We start from the raw sequence: 22,740 nt of genomic DNA, 5'->3' as shown, positions 1-22,740 counted from the left end.
CGCAGTTACCTGGATGTGCTACAGACTCCTGGAGGGCCAATGCCACCTGCAGAGGAGCTGCTAACCCTCCGTCCCTCACAATGCTATTGAAAAAAAGACGAGAAGAGGGTCTTTACACTGCCCACAGGAAAGGTTTCACCACGTCCTTGTGGCTCCCATTCCCATGTGAGTTTTTCAGAACCAGCACCTCTCCCTGTCCCTGCCCTTGCCTCGCTGGAGCCCATGAGTTACTGTCCTGGCCACTGTCTCCTGAAGCATGGCATCGCCTCCCCCTGTCTGTAAATAGAACTGCACCGAGGGGGCAGAGAAAGGACTTCATCTGTTTAAAAGTTCTTGGTTACGGTGTTGCTGTTTGTTCTGTTCTGGTTTTGGGGTTATTTTAGTTATATACATATACTTGTAGTAAAGAACTGTTATCCTTTTCTATATATTTTCTGATTAAAGACTCTTGCATTCAAAGGTTGTGACAGGTTTTGGGAAGAGGCCTCCCTCCTAGTCCAGAAAGACATGTATCATTTTTCTTTTAAACTGAGACAGAGTTATCACTTTGAGCAGGTGCCTCTATGACAGGGAAAGGTCCCCAACTGCCACTCACATTTATGAACATCATTCCACCAGTAACAGTAAAAGGTCTGGTTTTGATGACAGAAATTGTGGCAAAAACTGCAATAGCTGATTCTACAGAATTTATTATATACAAATTTTCTACATAGTAGGCACAAGATTCTCCAGTTCAGACAATGCGTTTTAAATGTAGTCAACCAGAAAGACATATACTCAGCAAATGCTGTGAGAATCAGCATTCAGAAACTTTACATTCTCCATGGTTGAGAATTACAGGACTATCTGAAACATGGCAAGCTAAACCACACAGCTACAGTAAAACTCAAGTTCTCAAAAAAAGCTTCTCACAATAGCATTACGTGACTTTCACTTTAAAAATACTTACCCATGGATGCTAGTGGATGGTATTTTTTCTTGACAGAGAAAGCACGCAAGGAAGTCTGCTTTTTTCTTTGTCTCCACAAACACCATGGTTCGTTCATTACCTATGTTGAACACAAGTGCAGAGCCACTGCAGTTTGAAACACAATGCATTTCCCCCCCTATTTAGAGTTGCACTTACCTATATTAACACCTAATACATGCACACATTGCACTTTCTTGCCTCTGTGGAACTAATTTAACCCAACTGATCAGTTTCTCGATCAATACAGAAAGGTGAAGATGTGCCTTCTATTTTTCTCCTCAATGAAAGGAGGAAATGAATGTTGCTCTCTGTGACAAGCAAGCACCCCCCTCCTACAGTATAAGGCTAAGAGCAGCACCCCACCCTGAGCAATGAACAGGAAGTTACACAGATCCCTTTTTAACTCCTAACTCCCTTCCAGTTTTCAGCATTAAAACTTATAATAAATTCAAAACAAAAATGGAAAATCCCAGTCATAACCAAAACAGAGGCGCATACACTAAAATAATAATTTTAATACACCTAGAATCTGAGATAACATCCTCAGATGCTAAAGAATTCTAATTGACCATATAAAGAAGGAAACCATCTCAGAAGCTTGTCTGCCAGTCCTCAGGAAGATGTGACATTGACAAATACTGGGCATTAGACTAGATTCAATGACCTTTAGAGGTCCCTTCCAATCAAAACCATTCCATGATCCTATGAAATACCTGTGACACAAATATGCCTAAAAAACTGCACTTCCCCAAGTTCTGCTTCAAGCTTCACTGGTAGTCTTGGAAAGCATGTCACACAATAAAATCACAGAATCATAACCTTTTAAAACACAAGTTTAAAACCAAGCAATTTTTCTTCCCTGGTAAACAATTAGAAATAAGGAAAGTTACCTATGCTGCGTAGAATTTCTATCAGTTTATCTCTCTTGAAATACTGAGAAACCTGAAGAATATTTTGCTCAACATCACTGCATGCTGCGCCCACATGTCCGACAACAACAAATAAAAAATCATTTTTCAAATATTCAGCAGCCAGCCTTGAAAAGAGACAAAATTGAGCAATGTGAAGTCTATTACGTAGATTTTATTTTTGCTTTAGGATCAAGTACTTCCATTTAAGCAACCCTTAAAACAGGTATTTTTAGTTTGCCTTGTGAGGAATAATACCAGCAATACGTATGTTTTTTTAAAAAGCTAAAAAAGTCTGCATTGTTTGGGTCCAGTACCCCAATCTCATCCTGAGTTGCATGAAAAGAAGTTGAGAGAGGTGATTCTGATATTTTAATTCTGCCCCCATGAGATCCCATGGCTTGGACAGGGGCACTCTCTGCTGGGTCAAGAGCTGACTGGATGGCAGGGCCCAGAGTGTGCTGGTGAATGGGGCTGTGTCCAGCTGGCAGCCGGTCACCAGTGGAGTCCCCCAGGGATCAGTGTTGGGTCCAGCTTTGTTTACCATCTTTAATGCTAACTTTGATGAGGGGATTGAGTCCATCATTAGCAAATTTGCTGATAATACCAAGTTGGGAGGGAATGTCGACCTGTTGGAAGGCAGGAGGGCTCTGCAGAGGGATCGGAATAGACTGGAGAGATGGGCTGATTCCAATGGGATGAGGTTTAACAAGGCCAAGAGCTGGGTCCTGTTGTTGGCCACAACAACCACATGCAGTGCTACAGGCTGGGCACAGAGTGGCTGGAGAGCGGCCAGGCAGAAAGGGACCTGAAGGTACTAATTGACAGGAAGCTCAACATGAGCCAACAGTGTGCCCAGGTGGCCAAGAAGGCCAATGGGATCCTGGCCTGTATCAAAAATAGCGTGGCCAGCAGGACCAGGGCAGTGATCCTTCCCCTGTACTCTGCATTGGCGAGGTCACACCTTGAGTCTTGTGTTCAGTTCTGGGCTCCTCAGTTCAGGAAAGATATTGAGATGCTGGAGCAAGTCCAGAGAAGAGCAATGAGGTTCGTGAAGGGATTGGAATACAAGTGCTATGAGGAAAGGGTGAGGGAGCTGGGGTTGTTTAGCCTGGAAAAGAGGAGGCTCAGGGGCGACCTCATCACTCTCTACAACTTCCTGAAGGGGGCTTGTAGCCAGGTGGGGATTGGTCTCCTCCCAGGCAATCTGCAGTAGAACAAGAGGGCACGGGCTGACGCTCTTGCCAGGGGAGGTTTAGGTATTCTTTCCAGAACAAGTAATCAGACACTGGAATGGCCTGCCCAGAGAGGTGGTGGATTCTCCATCCCTAGAGTTTTTTAAGATGAGACTGGATGTGGCACTTAGTACCATCACCTAATAATCACAGTGGTGTTGGATCAAGGGTTGGGCCTGGCAATCTCTGAGGTCTCTTCCAACCCAGCTGAGGTGGAATTTAAAAGTCTTCAGACAACTTCTTACATTGATATAAATTAAGCAGGTTGTGCTTTGGAGTTCCTGCTTAAGCAAGCAATGTTAACAGCATAGTTTTCAGTATCTTCTAGCAAGATTATAAACTTTTAAATATATGGAGTGTCCTTAACACTTCAGATATTCAGTTCTATAGGGTACATCTTCAGATATACTTCTATTTTGACTTTACTCACTTCTGAACTTCTTCAGGAAAAGTGGCACTAAACATTAGTGTTTGGCGTTTGTCTTTCTGTGGCATGTCTGGGAAAGAAATCAGCTTCTTCATTTCTGAGCCAAAACCCATATCAAGCATGCGGTCCGCTTCATCTAGCACCAAGTATTTCACATTACGCAAACTAATCTGCAAGTATTTCAGTCAAAGAAAAACAGTATTGGTTGACCAACATATACTTAAAAATTTCCTAATTACCAAAATCCACCTTTTATTTACTTCTTTCAAATAGAAGTTATTAAAATATGAAAGATAATTATTCACAAATTAAATAATTATTCACAAATCAAAGTATTTTATTTGCATCTCAACCTCAACTGTTTAATCCGCTGTAACAGGATGCATACACTGAAGTGCTTCAGAACTTGGTTCAGCAATGTGAACCAAGACAGAGCGGAAAGATCAACGATTACTCAAGCACATCTATTTTGGAATCATGCTTTGATTGCCAAAACATTTTGTTCTGAAAAAATAAATTATGTCAAAAAGCATTATCAAAGATATTACAACTTCACTGTTGCTGACCAAAATAATTCCTTTGATTAAAAGCCTGACAACTGCACAAAATCAATCTTCAGCTTATTACCAAGAAGAGTTTTTCTAAACTTCATTTGTCCAGTGCCCTATCCCCATATAACCACAATAATATGCAGCTATTTTTGATTTGAACTTATAATGGCTGGAATAGAAATTCAAAACACAGTATTATACTGGAGAGTTTTTTGCATTTTGAATAAAATCAGTAGGAAAATATAGGTCCAGAGAGATAAAAGCCATTGTAGCAAAACAAACAGGTTATCAAGTGAAAATCTTGTATGGAATTTTCCACAAGAACTAAGAGAAACTATTCCATGTATTTAAACTACAAAAGTTTATTGCTATGAACACTGCAGCTACTTTGATTTATACTGGTATTTTCCAGTTAGCTCTGAAGGGAAGTGAAGAGATCTAGACTCAGGCTACTCTTTCAAAAACCCTCATGGTTTAGATATTCTAAGACAAGCTCACTTGTTTTTCAGTGCCTGTACAAAGGCAACATACTGATTGGTTTTCAATGGCTGTATCTCTGCTTCTATTGAACTTGAAGAATGAAAATCAAGTTATGTAAAAAAGGTAAGAGTACTTAGGCAATTCAGATTAAATTTCAAGATCTTACCTTTCCTCTTTCAGTGATGTCTAGAAGCCTTCCTGGCGTGGCACATAATATGTTACAGCCTTGCATTACCTGACGCACTGAATAGCCTACCTGTGTACCTCCGTACACCACAACAGGCCTTATACAAGTTCTGTTACGTAGAAAAAAGTTTGGATTGATTATGTAAGTATGGAAATAGCATCATTTCATGAAAATTTGTAAAAAATAATCTGATCTACTGCAAACAATCTTTAGAGTGGTCTGATCCCTTCTCTATATAGTACAGCTTGCTCCAAAAGCCGGATTCAAAAACAGACACTCGCTCACTGTAAGCTTAAATTCCAATTCCCACTGCGTAACAGAGGCTGCCCAGATGGCTTGCTTGGAATAAACTCTTGATTTCACATGCACTCTTCCCTCTCCCTTCAACTGAGAGCTACTAACAGAGCCAAAATGGTGTTAGACTTTGTCCCCTTTTATACAGACAACCTAGGAAGAGCAGAAGCACCACTCCATATGTCTCTAGAGCTTCAGAAGAAATCTTTACAGATCTTAAAAGGACAGTGCCAGATAAAACAATACGCAGGCAGAATCTTTGTAAGGCAGCTAATCACACTGGTTGTAAAATGTGTGATGCAAGGATTAGACTGCAAACCCACTCAAAGACTACACTACTCACTGTTCTTCCCACTAAGGTTTTTTGTTAGATCCAGTAAGTTCAGCTATACCAGATACTCTTTGCAGAAAACCACCTCCCCAGACACAAACTACCTTACACCTTGAGGTAAGTTTACAAGCTCATCTTTATAACTTTCTGTTAAGGTTTTTATATGTATGCAATGAGTTTTTACATTCACGCAATAAGTATTTGCATATTCAAATTCAAACAGTCTTTTCTTGAGGATACTAATTCAGCTTCATATGCAGTAACAGTGATGAGATAAACATGGTCAACATTTACCAGGGTTAATCAAAACCTTTCAGAAAGCTTTAGTCAAGAATAGAAATGCATTGGGGACTCCCTACAATTTCAGTATTCATCCACTATTAATATGTATATTTCATATTCCTATTTGCAAATTAAACCAAAGAGCTTAAGAATATGATAAATCTGAACTGAGCAATATGCATGCAGTTCTTTAGAGACAATGGATTCACATCCTGATACTGTTTAACAGCCCCCTAAACACATGTTATCTTGTTTTCACTGCAGGCCAGCTGTGGCAGAAGCTTTCTAGATTCAAAAGCTATTTAATTGTGACATCATCTGTATCTGAGCAGAATTAGCTACACTGATGGTGAACAGAATTAGCTACAAAGTTAGAAGAGTTACAGAGATTAAGAAGCTGTTCTTAATAGTATGCCTTGTAAGAAGACAGGCCAACATGATCCTACTTCCCAAACGAAGAGTTTCCAAGTTTCCTTGAACAAAGGCAAGTATTGATTTATCCCACCAGATTTTGCACTGATGCTCTGCCTTCCACCTCCGAACAGTAACAAACTGTACAGATAATAGACTTCTGTGCACTGGTAAAACCTATTACTTAGCAGTGGAAAGATTAATGACAAATCTAGTACAAATGTACTCTCACACAACATCCAAGGGCTCAATGACAAGGTTAGACCTTTTATTCTGTTTTGAAAGCTAGAAGAGCTGTGCAATGTCTGTCCAAGACAGTGACACAGGGAAGGAAGAGTTACTAGAAACCATCACTGAAAGTTAACTAAAACCCCTAACACCCTGTTTCTGTAAAGATGAAGATAATTAGAAATCAAGTAAGTAAGCTAATCAGTTTCTTCATGCTGAGGAATAAAACTAGTGAAGGTAGCTCAGTGAACAGCTGCAGTGAGAGCTGCTGACTGAGCTCTGTGTGGCTGGAAATGGCTGTTGCCCAAGCAAAAGGCTATGAACTGGCACTGATGCTTAGCTTAACAAAGGGCACAGGGACCTGCATCGTTAGTCAGGTGAGCTGACACTCCAGAGACTCAGCAGCAGCCAACAACTCCACAATACCAGGTACATAAACTGCGAGTGTATAATATCCCAGCAACTCCTTTGTTCAGCAGTTCCTTGGTGGAGTCACAGCTTGAGCTGCTACATGTTGCTGCACAACTGATAAACTACTTAAAGTAACCAGAGACCTGAGACTTTGCTGTGGGAAACTTGGGGTCGAGTCAGTGGGGAAACCGTGTCTGACTGAGCAGTGCGTGTAGGGAGTCAAGAGAGGCACCCATGAGGTCACTGGAGCCACCCACTGCAAAGGGGCTTTGATCACAGCAGTAAAACGCCTGGTGGTGTGACTGTGATTGCCAGGGTGGTTCCTGGATGCTCAGACAGGAAAGTTTTCTTAACACTTCATGTAAGAAATTTCATTTTTCTCATCAGTAAATACTGCATGACACAAGTTTAGTACTTATCTCCTCTTCAAACTGGACTAAGCCTCCCATTCATGCACCCACCTCAGTATCAGGAAGATTAGGAGTTAAATCCATAGCCATATAGTAAGAAACTTGCTAGCCAAGTATTGTAATCTAATTATAATCTGAACTCAAGTGTCTGTAATAATTTGATTCGCACAAAAAAATTTTGCAAGTATTTATGGTTAAAAACCCTCACTGTGGATTCAGGCAAAGTAATAATCAATAGCAGACAACAGTGCAAAAGCTTACCCATACACAAATTTCCTTGCTTCTAGGAAGATCTGATTTACCAGTTCTCTAGTTGGGGCAATAATAATACATTCTGGTTCTTGCTGCTCTTTAAAGCTGCTGGCAGTTACACCATCTCTCATCATCTGGGCCACAACTGGCACAAGAAAAGCTGCCTGGGGAAAGAAAACAGCAGTATTTATTCTGTTCAGTCTTACAGCTTTCATTAGCCAAACTAAAAGCAGTACATCAATCTTAAAGCGTGAATGATAGAGCACACAATTAAGAAAATGAGACTGCAAAAGGACTAATCTGAATGTGCTACAGGACATTTAAACTTATTTCTCCCTGTTTAAGCAGTATGAAAATATATCTCTCTATCTTAAGAGTCTAGTAACACAGGAATACAGTCACACAGTGGCTAACTTCTGGGTCCTTTAGGCAGTTCCAGACACTGATGAAATATGCTGGTAAATTATGCACCCTCAGGATCAAACTCCATACTTCAAGGGTAATTACAAGCTTTGAATTATTATCAGTAGGCCTGTAAAGTAACTATTTATCAACATTCTCCAGACTACTGGAACGGCAGCTCAGTTTGCAATGCAGCTGCAGTGCACCAACAGACTTACTTTCAAGTAAGTCTAGTTACCCTGAAAACTACATCTGTACAGCAGTCCACAAAGTGTTCAGAACATTTAGAGTATAAGCTTTAAACATTTCCCTTTCTGCAAACAGAAGAGGTTTTTCAGAATAAGTAACTAGTAAGCTACATTACAGCAACACTAGCATTCCACAATTGTACTGAACGGCAAAAAGCTACACTTCTTAGCCAAACAAACATTGTTATACATCAGGTGTCAGTGCTTAGATCTGAGTAAATGAGGCAGTTTAACAAGTTGAATCACCTTTCAGCTTAATATCAACTCTCACTGCAGTTCCATGACTAACAGTGAATCACCTAAAACCAAGTTCAGTGTAGCCCAGACTAGAGCAAACCAAGTGTGACAAACCAGCACAACACAGTTACAATCTAGCATAACTTTGAAAAAAACTGCTTGTCAAAACACCCACAAAACCCAGAAAACAAACCTCACACACACACTCAAAAAACAACCTCCCTAAAAAAACAAACAAAAACACACATACACATTCCATGGCAGGCTTTGTTTGCTGCTCCTTCAGCTATCAGCAGGTGACTCAGAGGGGAGTTGGAGGCGTGGCTTGCTCATTAGCAGGAGAGTGAGAAAACTTTAAAAACATCTCTAGGGAGTGCAAGCGACCTGGAGCGCAGTGAACTGGAGCGGGCGAACAGGGGCATGGCACGGCAGTGAGGGCGTGGCACGGCAGTTCGCAAAGGCAGTCTCTACCTTTCCCCACAGCTCAAGGCAGTCGTGCCTCCCAAAAAAATGAAAGCTGTTGCTCCTGTTACCAGTAGAGGGGTGTCAATACAGACAGAACCCTCTAAAAAGGATGCAGCCACTCAGGCCTCTGGCTGCATAGACTGTCTGAGCCTGGACCTACTACCAGAGGACAGTGTGAGAAGCGCCTGCATATGATGTGAGCGGGTGAACGATTTGCTGTGTCTGGTGGCAGAGCTAAAGGAAGAGGTGGATAGGCTCAGAAACAAAAGGAAGAGTGAAAGGGAAACTGACTGGTGGCGTCACACCCTTTCCACTCCTAAGGAAGCCCAGCAGGAGGTGGTGAAGCCCAGCCCCTCCTGCCATCAGGCAGACAGAACAGACCATAGGGATGGGGACAAATGGAAACAGGTGCCTGGTCGTAGAGGCAAAAACACCCCCTCTCGACCCCTTTCACCTGTCAGGGTGCCCTTAAAAAACAGGTATATGGCCCTGGACTCGGACAGTTTGTTGGAGGACAGTCAGGAGGAGGATCTGTCTACAGGGTCTTCTGGTTACCCCCAGTCTACCAGACGGGTTACAACTACAGGTAAGAGGAAAAAGAGAAGGGTTGTTGTAATCGGTGACTCCCTTCTGAGGGGAACTGAGGGCCCTCTATGTCGGCCAGACCCGTCCCACAGGGAAGTTTGCTGCCTTCCCGGGGCCAGGGTGAGGGATATTACCAAAAGACTTCCTAAGCTTATCCAACCCTCAAACTATTACCCGCTGTTGGTTGTCCAGGTTGGAAGTGATGACATTAATAAAAGGAGTACCAGAGTAATTAAAAAGGATTTCAAGGCACTGACCCGATCATTTCATGGGACAGGAGCACAGGTAGTAATTGCCTCAGTTCCTGTGCTAGCTGGGATGAATGAGGAGAGGTTTAGAAAAGCCCAGCTTACCAATAGGTGGCTTATGGGATGGTGCTATCGTCAAAATTTTGGGTTTTTTGATCATGAGGCAAACTCCGTGTTGCCCAGTCTCATCAAAGCAGATGGGCTTCATTTGTCTAGGAAGGGCAAAAGAACTGTAGCCCATAAGTTGGCAGGGTTGGTTAGGAGGGCTTTAAACTAGGTTTGAAGGGGGAACAGATGGCAACTGGGCTCTCCAGAGATAAGCCTAAGGGCATAGAGCCTGAGAATGAAATCAATGGCCCAGCTGAAGTGCATGTACACCAATGCACACAGTATAGGAAACAAACAAGAGGAGCTGGAAGCCATAGCGCAGGAGGAAAACTATGACAGTTGCTGTCACAGAAACGTGGTGGGATGACTCACATGACTGGAGTGCTGCTATGGGGGGCTACAAGCTCTTCAGAAAGGACAGACAGGGAAGGAGAGGTGGCGAGGTGGCTTTATATGTTAGAGAGTCTCTTGACTCTGTTGAAGTTGAGGTCAGCAGTGACAAGGTTGAGTGCCTGTGGGCCAGAATCAGGGGCAAGGCCAACAAGGCTGACACCCTTGTGGGTGTCTGTTACAGACCGCCCAACCAGGATGATGAAGGAGATGAATTGTTCTACAAGCAGCTGGCAGATGTCTCAAAATCTCCAGCCCTTGTTCTTGTGGGTGACTTTAACCTGCCAGATATCTGCTGGGAGCTTCATACTGCAGAGAAGAGGCAGTCAAGGAGGTTCCTGGAGTGTATAGAGGACAATTTCCTTCATCAACTGGTAAATGAGCCTACCAGGGGTAAGGCCCTGCTAGACCTACTGTTTACAAACAGAGAGGGGCTGGTAGATGATATAGTGGTTGGAGGCCACCTGGGGCACAGTGACCATGAAATAATAGAATTTTCAGTCCTCAGGGATGTAAGGAGAGCCACCATTAAAACCTCTACCTTGGACTTCCAGAGAGCAGATTTTGGCCTATTCAAAAAACTGAGTCAGAGCATACCCTGGGAAACAACCCTTAAAACCAGGGGGTCCAGGAGGGATGGACATGTTTTAAGAAGGAAATTTTGAATGCACAGCAACAGACTGTCCCAATGTGCCGAAAGACCAGCCGGAGGGGAAGACGGCTGGCTTGGTTAAATAGGGAGATTCTGAAAGAAATCAGGGATAAAAAGAAAGTTTACAGACTATGGAAAAAAGGGCTGGCTACTTACGAAGAATTTACAGATAGAGCTAGGTCATGCAGGAAAAAAATTAGGGAAAGAAAAGTGGAATTTGAAGTTAATTTGGCTATTTCAGTTAGGGATAACAAGAAGTCCTTTTATAAATACATTAATAACAAAAGGAGGGGCAAGGAAAACCTCCATTCTCTGTTGGACTTGAAGGGAAATATAGTTAAGGAAGATGAGGAGAAGGCTGAGGTACTTAACACCTACTTTGCCTCAGTTTTTACCAGTAGTACAGGTGGCCCTCAACACAACTGGCCTCTGGAGCTGGTAGACAGGGAGAGGGAGCTGAATAGCCCTCCTGTATTCCAGGAGGAAATAGTGACCGACTTACTGAGCCAGCTGGATCCTAACAAGTCTATGGGACCAGATGGGATCCATCCCAGGGTGATGAAGGAGCTGGCAGAAGAGCTTGCCAAACTGCTCTCCATCATCTTCCAACAGTCCTGGCTCTCTGGGGAGGTCCCAGAGGATTGGAGGTTGGCCAATGTCACCCCAATCCACAAAAAGGGCTGCAAGCAGGACCCTGGCAACTACAGGCCTGTATGCCTGACCTCCATGCCTGGCAGGGTTCTGGAGCAGTTCATCCTGAGTGCAATCACACAGCACCTTCAGGGTGGACAAGGGATTAGACCCACCCAGCATGGGTTTAGGAGGGGCAGGTCCTGTCTGACCAACCTGATCTCTTTTTACGATCAGGTGACCCACCTGGTGGATGTGGTCTATCTGGACTTCAGCAAGGCTTTTGACACTGTCTCCCATAATATACTCCTGGAAAAGCTGGTAGCCCATGGCCTGGACAAGCGTACCCTCTCCTGGATTAAGAGCTGGCTGGAGGGTCAGGCCCAGAGAGTGCTGGTGAATGGAGCTGCATCCAGCTGGCAGCCAGTCACCAGTGACGTTCCCCAGGGGTCTGTATTGGGTCCAGTCCTGTTTGACATCTTTATTGATGATTTAGATGAGGGGATTGAGTCCATCATCAGCAAATTTGCTGATGACACCAAGCTGGGAGGGAGTGTTGACCTGCTGGAAGGCAGGAGGGCTCTGCAGAGGGATCTGGATGGACTTGAGAGATGGGCTGATTCCAATGGGATGAAGTTCAATAAGGCCAAGTGCCAGGTCCTGCACTTTGGCCACAACAACCCCCTGCAGCGCTACAGGCTGGGCACAGAGTGGCTGGAGAGCAGCCAGGCAGAAAGGGACCTTGGAGTACTAACTGACAGGAAGCTCAACATGAGCCAACAGTGTGCCCAGGTGGCCAAGAAGGCCAATGGGATCCTGGCCTGTATCAAAAACAGCATGGCCAGCAGGACCAGGGAAGTGATCCTTGCCCTGTACTCTGCGTTGGTGAGGCCACACCTTGAGTACTGTGTTCAGTCTGGCCTCTCAGTTCAGAAAGGATATTGAGGTGCTGGAGTGGGTCCAGAGAAGAGCAACAAGGCTGGTGAAGGGACTGGAACACAAGCCCTATGGGGAGAGGCTGAAGGAGCTGGGGTTGTTTAGCCTGGAGGAGGCTCAGAGGTGACCTCATCACTGTCTAGAACTACCTGAGGGAAAGTTCTGGCCAGGTGGGGGCTGGTCTCTTCTCCCAGGCACTCAGCAATAGGACAAGGGGGCACAGGCTTAAGCTCTGCCAGGGGAAATTTAAGTTGGATATCAGAAAAAAATTCTTTACAGAGAGAGTAATCAGGCATTGGAATGGGCTGCCCAGAGAGGTGGTGGATTCACCATCCCTAGAGATTTTTAAATGCAGATTGGACGCTGAGTGCCATGATCTAGTAAATGGACTAGAGTTGGACCAAGGGTTGGACTCGATGATCTTGGAGGTCTTTTCCAACCCAATCGATTATATGAATCTGTGATTCTATGAAAATGCCTCACAACACAGAAAGAAACCCATACTTTCAGCTCCTGATCTTTCACATCAGCAGTGTCTAGGACTGCCTGCCTATACTTCTGAATATGTATCTGCAGCCCTGCATGCTGGTCTGCTCTATCACGAGACTAGTGTACTGAAATTAAAAAGAAACCTAACCCAAAATGTGACATCATTGGTGCTTAATGCTACACCCTGCTATTGCTGTGCCAAGTGTTAAATCATTAGACAAAAAGCTGTGATGCATCTGGCACGTAGAGGACTGAGGCATTCACCTGAAAGTTCAAGGTCACACATCTCCAGTAGTATGAATACTATACAAAATGCTTACGGTTTTTCCCGATCCTGTCTGCGCACATGCCATTAAATCCCGTCCTGCCAGTATAATAGGAATGCTGTACTTCTGCACTGGAGTAGGTTTAGAGTATCCAGCTTTAGCGATGTTCACAGTTAAAGTATGGGCCACGTCCATGTCTGCAAAACTCTGTAAAGGAATTAAGCTATTATACAATCACTGAAGGCAGAAAACCCAAGAAGCTTACCATAGGATCCAGACTTCCAAAAACTAAAGTGTGTTAACTTTAGACAGAGTCCAGTCAGTCACACAGATCACCAAGCTTCCTACAGGTAAAAGCTCCAAAGGTCTCAAATCTGCTCATGCCATTCAATTAATGTTGTTTGTAGTACAGTGAAGGCTTTCAGCTGGTCTTATCAGTTGTGAGAGAAAACTGCTCAGAAGCCATACATCTGGATTCAAGCAGGTAAACTCACATCATAGTATGCTATGAAAACAAACTGAAACTCCTCAGTTTCATTTCATGTCGGAGATACTCTGTACTAAAAACAGTAAGGGGAGCTAAAGTAATATTACTGTCCAGGACCAAAAAGCATCATATATGACAAAAAACAGTTTAACTTCAGTGAGAAAACCTTTCAGAAGATGGATGGTGAAAACAACTCTTCATCTTCCCTTTCCACACAGGTGCTACTAACACCTTTGCACTTCTTTCCTCATTTTTTTCCCTAGAAAGAGCTTTTTTTTCTTTTTAAACACTGGCCATCCAGTATGGAGAAGCAGCAAAATTGTATTTTAAACAATAAACTGAAGCCACAGAGGACAGGGATAGAAATTACTTTAAAACACCCCTGTCCAAATGAATACTATTCCCACAGACATTCATTTACATTGTTAAAAGTTAACAGACTTCAGTAACAAAACTTCAGTAAGGTAACTCAACCAGCCTTCCCAGAAACTGCTGCCAAAGACCTCTTTCCATCAATATCCAAATTGGTATTCTTCTGCAATTTAACTACTATTTTTCTTATACAGTCAGTTTTATTTTCTTTGGAACATTTATGTAGTCTGCCAATGTTACTGTGAACTCAAATTTGTATCTTTCAAATGGGCAGCACCTCATTTCAACATCATACTGTTTGCAAGATTCCAAAGTTTTATTGATATTTCATTAGCAGCAAATATTAGACTCAGTAACCATCCTTGCAAAAGCACACTCAGCAAACTCTGAGATTAATCAGTTCACTAACCATTATTGTTGTTGGACAGTCCAGTCCTGACACTTCGACAATGTTTTCATCATACTTGTCAAAATTTATTCCTCTTTGATAATGTGCAAAGATGGCTTTTTCATCATCAGGTGGAGGAGGAGGCACATATGTCACCTTTGGACCTTAAGAACACAAAACACTGAAAGTCATGAACAATGCAAGGAGAAGATGAAGTTAAACTATTTCAAGTATATGGAGCCAGTGAAGTTAAGTTCAGTGAGGTGTCATTTGGATTTCCCTCCACTTTCCAGGAAGGCACAAAATTCCCTAAATTGATTCTATCAGAACTTGGAGAGGCCAATCAATTGTTCTTCAGATATTAGGAAGCACTTCTGAAAACATATACCGATCACCGAGTCACAGAATGGTTTGGGATTGGAAGGGACCTTAAAGATCATCTAGTTCCAACCTCCCTGGCATGGATACCACGCACTAGACCAGGCTGCTCAAAGCCCCACCCAACCTGGCCTTTAACATTTCCAGGGATGGAGGACCACCAACCTCTCTAGGCAACCTGTTCCAATGCTTCACTACCGTCTCCATAAAGAATGATTTATCCATCCTTTCTGCAATACAACATTCTTTTACCACTATCACATAAATGTTCTTTCATGGAGAATTATTAGTCATCCATTACCCATCACACTGGTTTAATGGTATTTCTATCTGAATTATGGTACTTCTGTGAATGACAGATACAACGCCCTTGTGTAGCACAACATAAAGGTAACAAGGTACACAAGCAGCAGTGGCAAAGGAATACAGGACTGTAAGGGAAAAAACCTTGTAGGAAACAAAAAAAACTCCAATGTTAAAATAAAGTTTAATCAGGAATAGGTGGCATGACCCTACTTCTCAGTCTAGGCACACCTAAAATACTTCCACTTATAGAAGGGTAAAAAATCTAAAGTGAGTGTTTCAAAACTGAGCAAGTTCTTCAAGGCTTAACTTCCAATTTTGGGGCTAGCACCTCTGCTTCACTGTGCATTAACTGAACCAATGAAGACCAAGAAGACAACAAAAAAAAAAGTTAAGGAAGACAACAGTTTTGAAAATCAAATCACTAAAATTCATACAAGTTACAAACATGACTTTTGCAGGCATACAACCAAGATACCTAACATTTGCAAAAGGTTCTTAACAGGGAAAACAATCACAGTGACAGTATTTAGCAGAGCTAACAAGGAACAGCATTGCCACAAATGATCAACAAGCAAATGTGAAAGCTTCACCCACCCAGTACTAGAAAGTCTCACCTGCACCATCTGGAAGTGCTCCTTTTTCTCTAGAGTCAAGAGTTCCAGACTGAGGTATGTTCCTTTGCCCATCATTAATACCTGTAAGTAATGGACAGGGTATAAAATTAGTATAATGGAATACTACAGTCCAAGCCAGTACTATTTACACCATGAAACCTGCAGTGTAAGAGATCCTTTGCTAACTCCAATCTAAGCTGTATTACTGCCAATTATTCTATTTTGTAAAGACACCACCTATGTTACACAACACAGCTGAAGAATAGAAGCCACTTCCTAACTTCCACCCTTGTACTGAAGTTCTCAGGGAACAAGCAAACCCAGAAGTAATGGTCAAGCATATGCTGTTCCTGCACAAACCGGTCAATACAAAAAAACATTCTCTCAACTTCTCCAACGCCACCACAAAATCTTTGAGATTTTCTGTTTTGTGTACTAGAATCTCCTCCAGCATTTCTTTCTTGAAAACCTGCCATACAGTATAGCACACAATAACTTAGTTTGCCTGATTGTGCATATGCAGATCAAGCACCTGTTATCTGGAAATTATTATTCTCATTCCTTATCAACTCACATAAAAGTACAATGTAACTGATTTGCCTGATCATATGAAAAATTGAAGACAAGAAATACTTTTCTGACAAGAAGTATTCAGCTGGTCTATCATACTGTAATGACAAAGAGCATCTTCTGCTACATGACACCATGAAGTTCTCCTACCACATGATCTGTGACTCCTTCACCAACAATGCTTGGTGCATACCAAGTGATTTGTCATTTCAATTTTCTTGAATCCATTACACAAAGAAATAAAACCCAAAATCACATTTTAAAGGCTCACGTGCAAGAGACAGTCCAGATCCAAGTATCCATAAATACTAAAGACCTTACATACAGCTTGTGAGTTACTTCACAATTGTTGAAGGGCCTACGGCAGAACTGCTCATCAACATCATTCCCCTGCACAAAGCACTGCTGTCTGCTTAGTTAAACAAGTACAGCATTCCCCCACCTTAATGAGCATCAATCCAAAAGGATGCAGAAATGGTGCAGACCATTTTGAAAGAATAAATTGTGCTGGTTTTGTAAAATAGTAACCTTCTTTTTAAAGGAATGACTATCACATGTTAAGGATGCAGTTACATCCATTAAGGAGCATTATAAGGAGCATTAGCATGTTGTCTCTATGAACACTTCCTAAGAATCATTATTTGAACTACAAGTCTGAAAACTTAACTACGTCACATAGAGGTAAATCAATTCTCCAGTATTAAGGAGCACTTCTGAAAAGGCATGCTAAACATTGAATGGTTTGGGTTGGAGGGGACCTTAATGACCCACTAGATACAACCCTGCTGCCATGGGCAGGGATGCCACCCACTGGACCAGGTTACTCAAAGCGCCATCCAAGCTAACAAGGAACAGCATTGCCACAAATCACCAACAAGCAAATCTGAAAGATTCACATTAAAATGTCTAACCTGCACCATCTGTAAATGTTCTTTTTTCTGTAGAGCCACGAAATCCAGGCTGAGGTATGTTCCATTGCTCATCTTTAATACAGTGTAGCAGATACAGGGTATAAAATTAGTGTAAGGAAATACTACAATTAAAGTTAGTGCTATTTACTCAAAGAAATCTGCAGTGCAACAGTCCCAACAGATTCTTTGTCGACTGCACCCTATGCTGTGTTATACTCAGTTACAGTGTTTTCCTAAAGACCTCATTCATGGTCTACAACACAGCCACGAACACAGGTGACGAACAGAAGCCACTTCACAGTTTTCACCCTTATACTGGTAGTTCTCAGGGAGCAAGCAAGCCCAGAAGAAATGATCAAATTTATGTTGTTTCCATACAAACAAGTCAATATAAAAAACCCCAAACACATACCTTCACGTTGTCCAAAGGCACCATGAAATCCTTTAAACCCTTTATTTTCTGTATGTTTACTAGAACCTTCTATAGCACATCTTTCCCGAAAACCTGCAGTACAGCACAGCACACAGTAACTCAGTTTGCCCAATTTTGCACATGAAGATCAAGTGCCTTTACCTGAGCAGAGAAGAGAAGCTATTCCACAGCATTCACCCTTGTACTGAAGTTCTCAGGGAGCACGCAAACCCAGAAAGAATGGCCAATTGTATGCAGTTCCCATACAAACCAGTCAATACAAAAAACTTACTCTCACGCTGTCCAAAGCCACCATGAAATGCTCTAATTCCTCTAGTCAGCTTTCTTTCTTGAATACCTGCAGTAAAACAGAGAACACACTTAGCTTGCCTAATTTTGCATGTGCAGGTCAAGTGACTTGAATTCTTCTCATATCTTGTTTTATGATTCACAAAAAAAAGCGTAACATAACTTTTTTTTCTAAACATATGAAACAATGAAGACAAGAAGTACTTTTTGTCTAAAAGTGTGACAAGAAGAGAACAGGTCTCCTGTAGGATTTCAAGATATAAATCAAATGTTACGTCTAAGTATTTCACTTTACACTGATATATGCCACTAACTTTCAACTCTTCAGTTTCGATGCAGATCAATTCAGATCTCTGGTTCAGCCAGCAGGCAACTGACAGTATTGTACCTTCTCAGTTTTTGTAAAAGGTACCTGCACAGTGACATAGCATTTCAACTGCTGCCTGCTGTGCAGTGAGGATTTGAAAATGTGCGTTTCAGATCTACCAACTTCCATTTTTTTAATCACTCAGAATTGCTTATTTAGTTGGCAGTGGCAAGTATGTAGTGTATTTTCATTTCTAACCTCTTTTCTTAGTTACTCTCCTGATGGGGAAGGAGAAGTAAAGAGTCATATGCACAAATAAGGTATTTCTCATCTTACACCAGACAGTTTTAGGTGTTCTCTAAGATCCAAGCAGTCATCTTGGATTGGAATTTTCTCCTTAGTCCTTATGCTTCAGCTGAACATCTATTCTATCATATTGTAATGACAAAGAGCATCTTCTGCTACATGACACCAAGAAGTTCTCCTACCACACAATCTGTGGCTCCTTCGCCAACAAGGCTTGGTGCATATCAACTGATTTCTCATTTCAATTTTCTTGAATCCATTACATAAAGAAATAAAACCCAGAATCACATTTTAAAGGCTCATATGCAAAAAACAGCCCAGATCCAAGTATCCATAAATACTACAGACCTTACATACAGCTTGTGAGTTACTTCACAGTTGTTGAAGGGTCTACAGCAGAACTGCTCATCATCATTCCCCTGCACAAAGCACTGCTGTCTGCTTAGTTAAACAAGTGTAGCATTCCCCCACCTTAATGGGCATCAATCTAAAAGATGTAGAAATGGTCTAGTATTTTTCTGAAGAATAAACCATGCTGAGTTTAAGTGGGGTCAAGTTCATTTTCTTCACAGCACCTGGTATGGGGCTGTGTTTTGGATTTGTGCTGGAAAAAGCATTGATACACAGGGATGCTTTAGCTATCACTGAGCAGTGCTCACACAGAGTCAAGGCCTTTTCTGCTCCTCGCCCCACTGCTGGGGAGGCTGGAAGGCACAAGGAGGTAGGTGGGAGGGGACACAGCCAGAACAGCTGACTCCACCTCACCACAGGGGTATCCCATCCATATGGCATCATGCTCAGCAGATAAAGGTGGGGGAAAGAAAGGGGGGATCTTCAGTGTGATGACATTTGTCTTTCCAAGCCACAGGTTTGCATGACAGAGCTCTGCTTTCATGGGGAAGGCTGAACCTGCCTGCAATGGGAAGTGGTGAATGCAATCCTTGTTTTGCTTGCATGCACAGCTCCTTTGTTTCCTATTAAACTGTCTTTATCTCAAGTCCTTGGGTTTTCTTGCTTTCACTCCTCCAATTCACATCCCCATCCCACCAATGAGAATGAACAAACAGCTGTGTGGGTCTTAGATCCCAGCTGGGGTTAAATCATCACAATAAACATAACACCCAGGTGCTCCACTGCTGTTCTGCAAGTCACAGCTTTTGATAAACCAGCCCAGACCAGGACTAGAGTTTTAACCTTCCTTGTTTCATAACGAGTCCCACTGACACAGAACTAGGTAGATGGTAGGTGACAGTACCTTCCACTGCCCATGTAGGTTTTACATTGTACCTGGTGGAAGCATATGTGCCTACATTATGCAGAAGTAAGGATCAGAATTACTCTCCAAGTCACAAATACTCGTTTGGCTCTGATACAACACTGAGCACCACAATAGGCAAAATGTAATATATATGACTAGCCATTAAAACCACAGCCATTAGAGGAAGTTACCTTCGGCTTCAGAATTCTTTCCTCTACCCCAACTACTCAATGGTTCACGCTGCCTGTCCACAAATTCAGCAGTACCTGGAACTTGAAAACAGAATTAACATCCAAATCTTTGACTCATTAGATGTTATATGTTGTGTTCAATATGAAACTGCAGTAAATAAAGAAAGGTTGTGGGTCAAAAAAAAGTACGCTTATTATGCATATAACATGATGTTGCTACTCTATAGGGGACACGTTAAAACACCACAATGATAATGTTGTGTTTTCTTTTAATCTTGTGAACTGCTTAAGTGAGCAACTCCACCAAATGTCAGCAAACTCAAAAATGCCTTTCACATACCAAGAGAGCCACCACTTGGACAGAAACCAGATGAGGGGTCATTTGGTCTTTCAAACAAGCTAACCTACAAAAAGAAAAAAGGCATGACTTTATGGTAACTTCAGGCCAAGTAAAGTACACAAATACAAATGTAGTTGCTAAGTCTTGCACTTGAAAGAAATTGCCTTCTCCACCTTCTAAAATATAGACTCTCACACTTTTCTGTTCACTTCCATTTACTGTATTTCAGTAATTTAAATGGCCTACTGCTTGCATCCGAATGTTACCAAAATCACATTATACACAGCTGATGTGCTCAGCTCACTAAGTATACAACAAGCTGAACAAAACAACAGCAAGCAAATTGCTGGTGTAAGGGAAACCTTTTCTTTTTAGTAACAGCTAACTACCATGGCTACCTACCGTTTTTGCAGAAATATACTGTAAATTGTATTCAAAGTCCTACCCATAGTCCTCACACAGGTACAGTCCTCATCCTTCCTACAGCAGCTCTGCATTTAAGACCATGGAGTTTGGGAACATGAGGCACTGTATTAACTGAACAATGGAGAACAGCTGAGACAGTCGCCCATGTTCTATTTTTTGCTGTGGTAAAATGAAATAGCAATTCTGTAGCTGCCAGCAGGCAGAGACAGCAAAGAGAACAGCTAAAAGGTTATCAAAATCTTCTAGAATGTACAGCTCCCACTTAATCCACACCTTCACCAACAGTCTCCAATAATGCAGTTCCACCCTTTCACTATTCAATAGTCAGCAATAACAACCATCAAACCAACCTGATTTGTGCAAGAAATCGTGGCCTACTAACACCCCAAATCCAGCAACTTCTCACTTTATGTCAAAACTACATCTCAAATACACGAGGGAAATGCTTCAGAAGGAGAAAAGGGCATGCACATGAACCACCGATCCTGCCGCCCGCAGCAGTTACAGAACTGCACGGGAATACTCTGCTCCTTTTCACCACTGATCTGCAACTTTAAGTTTCTACCCTGCCTAAATTAGCTCTACTACCTTGTCAGCCTATGCTGGTCTACTAGCCTACCCACACAGGTACTCAGTTCCCAGCTCACACACCGTAATTAACGAGTTCCCAGTATGTGCTGCTTTATATTTCCTAAACGTGTGCATCCGTTCTCAATCCAATGTGAAGTGGCAGTGATGAGCATCTGGAAGAGCAACACCCATCGGCTCACCGTCCCAGGAGGCTCCAGGGAGGCAAGGCACCACCTAAGCATTTTCTGAGAGTGAAACTGCTACTGTCTGTGTTACAAACAGGACTTTGCTGAAGGGAAAGGACCTGTAAGGGAATGGGGGATGGGGTAGTTCAGTTTCCAGCGGCTTTTCCAGGAGGCAGTGCCGGGCCTTGGGCGGGCACAGAGACCGGCCAGCCTGGGAGGCCCCAATTCCAGCCAATAGGAAGAGCGGGCAGGGACCTTTCGGCCGGGAAACCCTTTAAAAAGCTCTGATTCTTTTTGTTCTGGGTCTGTGTGTTAGGCCAGAGAGAAACACCCGATTCAGCTGAATCTGTTAAACAAAGTTTAGTTTTACTTTGACAACTTTGTCGCCTCTAAATTTTACTGGTAAGATGTGAGCACTTCTCACAGTTTGCTAGAAAGCACCGTCCCTCCAGCACCACGTTCAGGGCAAATTCCTTCAAGTACTTCAGGAATCTCAGGAACAGGGGAGCCCCCCAGTCACCCAGACTGCACGGACAGGGATTGGAGGAAGGAATGGGAAAAGAAGCAAACACACTACTGCCCAGCAACTGTCGCCCTCCCCATCCATACCTTCTCAAGGGAATGGAGAAAATCCTTGTCCCCCAACGCTGCATTCCATTCCTCATCCATCACGCTGTGCCCCGCCAGACCTGCTTGCAGGAGACAGAGCACATCACCATGTGCCTCTCGCCGGGCTGCGGAGCGCCCCGCAGAGAGAGGAAATGGCGGCCCGCGCCCAGGCTAGCCGGCCGTACCTGCGGGCAGGGGCAGGGGCGAGCGCAGCCCGGCCCGGCCGCCGCGCTGGTGGGAATGGCAGTGGCGGGGGTCGCCCGAGGAAAACTCTCCCGCTTCCATGAGAAAAGCGCCCAACCCCGATCCCACCGCCTTCCCTCGGCCACCACAGCCTTACAAGGACAGAAAATGGCGCCCTGCGCCGGCACCGCCCTAAAACCCCCGCCACGTGCAGCCGCTGGCCACGTGACCACGGGAACGCGCGCCCGCGCCAGCGCCGGTTCCCGCGCGCGGCCCGCGTGCCTCGGAAACGGTGCCCGGCAAACAGCCCTGGGAAACAGCCCCCGGGAAACACTGCCTGGGAAACAGCCCCCGGGAAACACTGCCTGGGAAACAGGCCCCGGGAAACACTGCCTGGGAAACAGCCCCCGGGAAACACTGCCTGGGAAACAGGCCCCGGGAAACACTGCCTGGGAAACAGCCCCCGGGAAACACTGCCTGGGAAACAGGCCCCGGGAAACACTGCTTGGGAAGCAGCTCCCAGGAAACAACCTCAGGCAGCAGCCCCAGGAAACACTGCTTGGGAAACAGCCCCGGGAAACTGCC

The 22,740-nt window shown here is 43.4% G+C and overlaps 1 protein-coding gene across 1 annotated transcript in view; it reads right to left on the bottom strand.

Moving 5' to 3' along the window:
* The window catches only part of DDX4 (DEAD-box helicase 4), a 28,543-nt gene extending 6,286 nt beyond the window's left edge, over positions 1-22,257 (bottom strand). The window contains exons 1-14 of the mRNA XM_071581530.1: positions 22,158-22,257; positions 21,973-22,052; positions 20,183-20,246; positions 19,843-19,923; positions 17,764-17,829; positions 17,478-17,564; positions 15,579-15,659; positions 14,302-14,444; positions 13,088-13,240; positions 7,387-7,541; positions 4,738-4,867; positions 3,544-3,710; positions 1,861-2,006; positions 950-1,049 (exon numbers count right to left, since the gene is read on the bottom strand). Coding sequence (XP_071437631.1) covers positions 950-1,049; positions 1,861-2,006; positions 3,544-3,710; positions 4,738-4,867; positions 7,387-7,541; positions 13,088-13,240; positions 14,302-14,444; positions 15,579-15,659; positions 17,478-17,564; positions 17,764-17,829; positions 19,843-19,923; positions 20,183-20,246; positions 21,973-22,052; positions 22,158-22,257 — 1,553 coding nt within the window. The remainder of the gene's footprint in view (positions 1-949; positions 1,050-1,860; positions 2,007-3,543; positions 3,711-4,737; positions 4,868-7,386; positions 7,542-13,087; positions 13,241-14,301; positions 14,445-15,578; positions 15,660-17,477; positions 17,565-17,763; positions 17,830-19,842; positions 19,924-20,182; positions 20,247-21,972; positions 22,053-22,157) is intronic.
* Positions 22,258-22,740: the final 483 nt, after the last annotated feature.

Source organism: Pithys albifrons, chromosome Z (assembly GCF_047495875.1).
Source record: "Pithys albifrons albifrons isolate INPA30051 chromosome Z, PitAlb_v1, whole genome shotgun sequence".
In the NCBI taxonomy this organism is placed as follows: domain Eukaryota; kingdom Metazoa; phylum Chordata; class Aves; order Passeriformes; family Thamnophilidae; genus Pithys; species Pithys albifrons.
This window is presented reverse-complemented; position numbering and strand designations above follow the sequence as displayed.